Consider the following 7,854-nt stretch of genomic DNA (forward strand, 5'->3'; position numbering starts at 1 on the left):
CCCACGTGGTACACATATCTAACCCCACAGGGTGATACACCGCTTCTGGTGACCCCCACCCAGCACCCCTTTCAAAAGGCCAGACGGTGGCAGCAGGGAGGCCCCATCCCTCAAGGTGGACAGTCCCATCAGCCACTCACCCGTGGTCCGGTTGTTCCGTAGGAATTCCATCTGCAGCGCCTGCCCTGCCTGCTCGGCAAGAGCCAGGGGCGTGGGGGCCTCAGGGTCCCCTGAGAAGCAGTTGACTCCAGCCCCACAGCCCAGGAGAGCTTGGGTCTCAGCCAGGTCTGTGGTAGTGACTGCAGCACACAGAGCCTGGGAGGAGGGAGGAAGAGGGAGGGGAGGGTCAGCCTAAGTCAGAGTGGGGGGACAGTGGGAAAGGGGGCCTGGGGGAAGAGAGGAAGGGAGTGGAAGGAGTCACCCAAGTCTGGGGGCCCATCCTCAGGTTGAAAGAGAAAAGAGGCAGGAAGAAAGCCAGAGAGGAAAGGGGGAGGAAGAGAAAGGCCAAGGGGTTAGGAGGGTAGGTAGGGGCTGCCCTGCAGAGGCTGGGGATCCGAGTGGCCCAGGGCTCACCCCTGCTGGCAGCCCCTGGGATCCAGTCAGCCGCCAAGCCTGTTCTCTAGAGGATCTCAAGCTCCCTCTGCCTTGTGGAAGGGCAGAGCGGGGTGCTTTGTAGCTAATTCCTCCCACATTTGAATTCCTCACTGCCTGCCCAGCCCTCTCAACCAATGGGAGTTGCTGCCCCTCCTAGCTGGCGGGCTAGACTGGGCTGGGCTGGGGGCTGGACGCCTGGGTTCCTGGGAGGTGGAGGTCTGGCTCCCACTGGGCTTCTAGCTAGACTGAGCCTTCCTGGGTGGGGCTGCTTGGGGGGAGGGGCTGAAGGCCAATCAGAGGTCACAGTGGCATCCCCCTGCCTCGGAGCAGGCTACCTCCCACTCAGGCTGAGCCAGACCAGGGCCCGGGGCTTGGCTCCCAGCCTGTCAGGGCCTGGGGCCCATGTGGGGCCTCATCTTGAGTGGGGTGTGGATGGGGGGGGGTGGGTCAGAGCAGCCAGCTGTTTTTCATGAGCCTGACAGGAAATAGCATCCCCATCAAGTTCACTCCTTTTGGCAGGATTCACAAGGAGCAGGACGGTTCGGGAGACAGAGGAATCAAGAGGGGAGGGAGGCAGACAGATGCTGGGGATGTGGCCTTGGCCCAAGGGTCAGGCCTGACTCCTCCTTCCTTTGCTCCAACTCTCCCTGTGGCTCAGGCAGGGTCCTTCTGCCCTCTGGGCCTCAGTTTCCCTATATACCAAGCTCATCGCTCTGAGCTGATGCAAAAGATGAGTTGAAACACAGAGAGCAATGAGGGGAGCAGAAAGAAAGTGGGTGGTCTCCAGGAGCCCCAGAGGCCCAATGCCCTGACCTTGTCCAGTTCCTCCTGGTTGCCAAAGAGCGGGTGATAGCGGCGGTACTTGCCCTCACGGTATTTGGCCTCCAGGTGGCGCCGCCGGGCACTGGGGCTGCTGCTGGGCTGCAGAGCCTCACTGGGGGGTACATTGGCTGCCCAGAAGCGGTTCCCAGGGCCATTGCCCAGCTGTAAGAAGAGCTGTGGGTTTGGGCAAGAGGTTAGAGAGGCAGCTTATGTCCAGAGGCCCGTTCTTATAAAATCTTCGAGGTTGTCAGGCAAGGGGCTGGGAGAGCCAGGCCACCTACCCACTTTCCAATCCGGGAAGCTGAGGGGCAGCCTGGCCTGCTGGTGGCTGTGAGCCCAAGCCTAGTCCCTCAGCTCAACGACAGGACGAGAGGCAGACCGAGGCAGACCGTCTGCCAGGTAGACGCCCCAGGCCTGGTGCCTGGTTGGGGGCCTTACTATTTCCCACATCTGGAACTCTGTATTCCTGAGGCTATCACAGCCTGGGCAAGGGTCACGGGTTGGGGGCGGCGGCTGACCTGTTAGCCAATGGAGTGGGTAGGGATTTTGGAAACCTCTCCTGTCCTTGACATTCCTCTCTGGGCTCAGGGGAGGAGGAGCAGGGGCTAATGCTGGGGGGCAGATACAAGAATCCAGTAACTAGGGAACTAGTCTATTAATCCCTTCATCCTGCTGATCATTCATTCCACAGCCATTTCCTGGGCCCCCCACCCTGCCTCCTTGTCAGGCCCTGTGTGGGGTCCTGGGTCACAGAAGAGAATAAAGCAGAAACAGGCTCCACCACCACCGACTTACTCTGTGACTTCGGGCAAGTCATTTTCTCTCCCTGAGCCTCAGTGTCCTCATGTTTAACCTGGGGATTCTAACCCTAACTCACAGGAGATGTGACACCCAAACTGAAGCGTGGCTGGGGCTGTCAGGTAGGCCCGTGTGGTCAGCCTCCCGTTGCACGGTTCTCCTCTGTGACCACCACATGTGTCAGTACCTGGGAACCCCAAGTACACAGGCACATATGCACATGTAAGTATGCCCCCAAACGTACATACTCACACCCACTGGCATATGTGAGTGAAGATGAAACGACATTTTAGGCTCTGCAGGACAGTTTCTGTGGTATATTCCTTTTTTTTTTTTTTTTTTTACAACCCTTTAAAACTGTAGAAACATTCTTAGCTCACTGGCCAGTTTGCTGACTTTGCCAAAAATCAACTTTTCCAAAATCCCCACCCACTAGATGATCCCCAAGGTCTCTTCTAGCTCCAGGGTGCCGGGGTCTGTGAGATGGGGGAGACCCAGGCAGTAGCTGAGTGGAGCTGACCCCAAATGTAGGCGGCGGGCAAGGCCTCCCCACCTCAATGAGTGTTTCCGTCCACACCTTCCTGTCCATCTTCAGGCTCCGCACCTTGGAGACCCCAGCGCCTAGGCCACGGTGCTCCCCTATAGACAGAGGGCTAGACTCAGGGTCATGGGTCTTTAGGGCTCTCTCCTTCATATAAGCACTAACCTTCCCCCCATCCTTGCCTCCCCATAGAGCCCATCCAGGGCAGACAGGGAGAGGTCACTCACACACCACTCTGGAAACCAGCCACGCATCCCCCTGCTCTTGGCACCACAGAACTGAGCCCTGTAAAGTCACCTGGGCTCCTGCAGCAGTGCCCCCGCCCCCACCCGCCCCACCCCCCCGTCACTCCCCACAGGCCACTCTCTGCACAGCCCAGCCCGCATGGAGTTTTTGGGGCTTTGTCTGTGTTTTTCTTTAAGTAAGCTTTATGCCCAACATGGGGCTTGAACTCATGACTCTCCCACCCCCCTCCTCCTCCTCCCAGATCAAGAGTCACACACAAACTGAGCCAGCCAGGTGCCCCCAGAGTGATCTCTTTAAAAAGCAAATCTCCTTACAACAAATCCCTGCTTTAGACCCTCCAATGGCTCCCCAGAATTAGATGCGAATTCCCTACCTGCTTCTTCAACTTCATCTCAGAATTTTCCCCAACCCCAATCCCCCTGGGCCATACTCTCTTCCCTCTTCCTATCAACCAACCTCATTCCTGCCTCAGGGCCTTTGCCCTCACAGTTCTTTCTGCTTGGATTCTCTTCCCCCATCTCCCCAGGGTCTGCTCCCTCCTCCCATCCAGATCTCAGCTGACATGTCATCTCTTCAGAGAGGGCTTCCTGACAGACACATTATCTGCCTAGCACTTTATTACCTGATGTTTTTATTGGTTCATATATGTATTTTCTGCCTCTCCCCAACAGAATGTAAGCTGCTTGAGAGCAGGAACCTTGACTGTCAGCTTTAGGATCTAGCCTCCGTGCCTAGAATAAAGTCTAGCACATAGTGAGCACTTAGTAAATCTCTGTGGAATGAGAGGGCAGGGGGAGTTGGGGCTGGAGGGAATGCAGCCTTGCTCAGCTATAGGTCCCACGAAGGACCCCGGGGTAGGGAGGAGGCTGGGGCTCTAGGAGTGCCTAGCACTGCCTGGTTCTGGCTTCAGCCTCACGCCCTCTGCAACCTCTCATGGAGCACCTCTTCCACTCCAGTCACCCATATGCCTCCGTGAGCTGACACCTTTCTAAATCGAGTCATTTCTTTCCTGCACCCAGACCTCACAGCCCAAGGCCTCCTGGACCTTAGCCCTAGATGTCCCACAGGCTTCAGGGCTTCTTACTGAGCTCAGCGCCTTCCCCAGAACTGTCCCCCGCACCCCAGATCCCCATCTCAAGCTGCCCAAAGCTGCCACCTGGGCACCATCAGCTCCCAGGAGAGCCAAATCCCCAATACCTCACAGTGTCTGGCATACCACAGACCCCCAATAAATGCCGGTTCAGTAGATGAATCAATCTTAGGCTCCAGTCTTTCTTTCTCACCCTCCTCATCTGATCCGTCCCTGAGACCTTTACACTGCAGATCCTGCACATCTCTCAAGCGCTCTCCATCGCTTCCACAGACCAGCCCTTAGCCTGTTCTTCTCTCTAATGGATCCATTAACAGCCTCCCCGCTGGTCTCCAGTCTCACCTTTCCAACTCGGATTCCACCCACCAGCCAGAGTCTGAGGCACAAATCTGACCATTTCCCTCCCACTCCTGCCTCCCATCACCTCCAGATGAAACACTAGCTCCTCCCACTGCCTGCAACGCCCTGCCAGCTCCTCCTGTCTCACTTCTTTCCACTCCTCTGATGTGACAGGGTGCCGGACCCCAACAGGCCTGGGCTCAAATCCACACTTACTTGACAGGCCACCCTGAACAAGCCATTTCCCCTCTCTGTGCTTCAGTGTCCTTACCCATGGCATGAGCAGTTAACCCCTGCTTTACAATCTCAGGACTGAGGGCTAATCGCAGTGGGAAAGGCCTGGCATACAGGTACAACTTCATCAACAACAATCTGATTACCGTCTTGGGTCCAGCCCCTCTAGCCAGATGGGCCACCTACCATCCCAACACACCAGCCCTGTCATGCTTCAGCCTGGTGCCCCAGCCCCACACACCTGCACAGCGCTTGCAGATGACGACACAGAGGTTGATGGAGGCCCAGTCAGGCTGGGCAGCCCCGCAGTCGGCACAGAACCTGTTGGGGGCCACAGCCCAGATGCGCTCGGCCACCTCCAAGGTAGACAGGGCCTCGGCAATGGCTCCCTGCATGGCCTCCAGCCACTGCTCCTTCTCTAGTTCCGATTCGGCCGAGAAGCTAGGGACACAGGAGTGGGGGGTGGGGGCTGGTGGGAAAGGGCTCAGAGAGATTTGCAGGCAGCATGAGGAGGCACAGCCTTGGGCGGGGGGGGGGGGGCGGGGGGGCAGGAACAAGGCATTGAGCACTCATAACCAGAAGAGGGTGGCATCCTGGGTCTGTGGGGAAGGTGGGCATGGACAAAAGCAAGGACACTATGAACCTGAGAGATACACGGGAGCTGGGGGAGCCCAGAGTTGCCTCTGCCCCACGCAGAGACTAGAAAAGGCTGCCGGGGGAAAAAATAATGCCCGAGCTAAGACGTGACAGATGAAAAGGGCTTAGCCAGAGGAGGCAGAAAGGAGTTCTAGACAAAGGGAACAGCATGTGCAAAGGGGTGGGATGGCACACAGGCATTCCAGGACCTGCAGGCAGGATGGGCAGACGTGCAGACAAGAGGTTGGGAGACATACAGGGACAAGCCTGTGTCAGGCAGAAGAGGGCAAAGTGCACCCAGAGGACAACAGAGATGCAGTGGAGAGTTTCAGTGGGGTGGAGGTTTCACCTTCAGGATGAGAGGATACAGAGGTGTCTTCCTCTGGTTTTTTATTTCCCTGCTGCCACCACACCACATATGTATGCATTCAAGATTTGGCTACCCCCATCACCCACCACCATGGCCAAAAAAGGCATCGCTGTTAGAGGTGTGACAGGCTATAATGCTGCTTTACAAGAGGGGCTGAAGACCATGCTCATCCACAAAGGCCTAAGATGTGGAATCTGCAAGCTGCCAAGGCCTTAGCTAAGCACTAAGCCCGTCTTTGTGTTCTTACGTCCAACTGTCTCAGCCTACATGTCAGGAGGGTGGAGGCCCCTGGTGCCGAACACCAAATCAACCTAATTAAGGTTGATGACAACAAGAAAGTAGGTGAATAGGCAGGCTTCTGGAAAACGCTGGAAGGTGGCTGGTCACGGTTGCATGGTAGTTAAGGATGACAACAAAGAATCCCAGGCCAATGATGTCATCAAAGAGAACTTCAAATGCAAGAAATAAACAAATAAAAAATTGGCTTTCAACAAAAAGAAAAGGCCCTGCAGGCAGTTGTAGACAATCAGCTAATGGATGAGGAAGCACCACAGCCACTGCCAGAGGCCCCCCTGGCCTGGGACAAAATGGGAGGGACAGAGGCGAGGCGCCAGACAAAGGTGAGAGAGTGATGGGGGCAAGACAGGGGTTGTGACGGGTGTCCCCAGGGCTGAGCAGGAGAGGCAGACATTCCCATGGGTGGAGATACGGGCCTGGGAGGTACAGGGAGTCGAGGAGGAATCCACAAAACTGTTAGACATACAGGTGGAGCTCAGGAAAAAGTCCCTGGGGGAGAAGAGATCTGAGCTAAGAGTAAAAGAAATGATGACGGAGGCATGATGGCATCAGTGTTGACAGAGCAATTACTGCATACCGCGTCAGGTAAGGGCTTTACAAAGACTGTCGTGGTCTTACAGAGGAAGAAACCAAGGCACAGAGAGGTCAAGCGATTTGCCCAGGTCACACAGTGACCCAGTGGTGGACCCAGAATGTTATGGACCGAACTGTGGTCCCCCAGTGTGACTGCATCTGGAGACAGGGCCTTGAGGGAGGTAATTAAGGTTAAATAATGTCTTAAGAGGGGGGCTCTAACCTGGTAAGATTGGTTTCTTTACAGAAAGAGGAAGGGATGCCAGATAGCTCACTCTCTTTCTACATGCGCACAGAGGAAAAGTCGCATGAGGACACAGTGAGGAGGTAGCCATCTACCAGGAAGAGGGGCCTCACCAGAAACTAACACGGACGGCTCCTTGACCTTAGACTTCCAGCCTCCAGAACTGTGAGAAAATAAACTTTTGTTGTTTAAGTCCCCCAGTCTGTGCTATTCTGTCATGCATGGCAGCCAGGCTAATATACACGATTTGAACTCAGGCATGGCACAGTGCCTCAGAGGTGGCAGGTGATGGCCTGGGAGTGAGGTGGGGGGGGAGGTGGAAAGTGATGGTCAGAGAGGGGGTGGGGTAAAAGTGAGATTTCTTAGAAGGGAGGGATCAGAAGAGATTAGCGAGTGGAGGTAAAGGACCAGTGCGGATGGTCAGGGTTGGGAAGGGAGGGGAGAAATCCATCCTAGAAGGGGCAGGTTTCCACACAAGCAAGAAGAAAAATGCTGACAGGGACTGATGATGCAGGTAAGCGAGGGGAGGGAGGCTCACCTGAAGATGCGGTAGGGGGTGGTGAGGTCGAAGCTGCGCCGGTCTGCTTCCTTCACGTTGCCTACGTTCATGTCAATGAAGGTGATGCCAATGCCCAGGTGGTACTCCTGGCAGGTAGGTGGGAAGGGGTGAGGGCAAGGCCTGGGGGGTGGGGCTCAAAGGCCCAGGGAGGGACAGAGAGGAAGGGGAGGTAGAACCCTAGGGACTAGAAAAGTACCTTGGAAGGAGATAAAGGAGGGTACAGGAATCTGGAAATGGGTCAATGGACCCAGGCTCAGAGGCCGTGTAGCAGTAGGGAAGGAGAGCAGGAGGCAGGGAGGTGATGGGAAGGTAATGCTCAGGAACCAGGCAGGGGATAGTGTCAGGACTGGGAGCAGGAAGCGTGGCTGGCACAGGGCTGAGCTCAGTCAGGGGAAGGAAGAAAGGGAAAGGACAGGCTGAGGGACCAGGGTAGGCATAGGGCAGACTGAGGGATGAGGTGGGCAGGGGGCAGGCTGAGGGATGAGGTGGGCAGGGGGCAGGCTGAGGGGCC

The 7,854-nt window shown here is 56.1% G+C and overlaps 1 protein-coding gene and 1 pseudogene across 1 annotated transcript in view; one reads left to right on the top strand and one right to left on the bottom strand.

Annotated features, from left to right (window-relative positions):
* Nucleotides 1-7,854, bottom strand: part of ARAP1 (ArfGAP with RhoGAP domain, ankyrin repeat and PH domain 1) — a 51,853-nt gene that overhangs the window by 17,064 nt on the left and 26,935 nt on the right. Inside the window, exons 7-12 of the mRNA XM_040489099.1 lie at nucleotides 7,540-7,570; nucleotides 7,323-7,468; nucleotides 4,906-5,105; nucleotides 2,768-2,853; nucleotides 1,408-1,590; nucleotides 141-315 (exon numbers count right to left, since the gene is read on the bottom strand). Of these exons, the coding sequence (XP_040345033.1) occupies nucleotides 141-315; nucleotides 1,408-1,590; nucleotides 2,768-2,853; nucleotides 4,906-5,105; nucleotides 7,323-7,468; nucleotides 7,540-7,570 (821 nt within the window). The remainder of the gene's footprint in view (nucleotides 1-140; nucleotides 316-1,407; nucleotides 1,591-2,767; nucleotides 2,854-4,905; nucleotides 5,106-7,322; nucleotides 7,469-7,539; nucleotides 7,571-7,854) is intronic.
* Nucleotides 5,761-6,166, top strand: LOC121039238 (40S ribosomal protein S12-like; annotated as a pseudogene).

Source organism: Herpailurus yagouaroundi, unplaced genomic scaffold (assembly GCF_014898765.1).
Source record: "Herpailurus yagouaroundi ecotype Mexico unplaced genomic scaffold, PumYag 180, whole genome shotgun sequence".
Taxonomy (NCBI): Eukaryota; Metazoa; Chordata; class Mammalia; order Carnivora; family Felidae; genus Herpailurus; species Herpailurus yagouaroundi.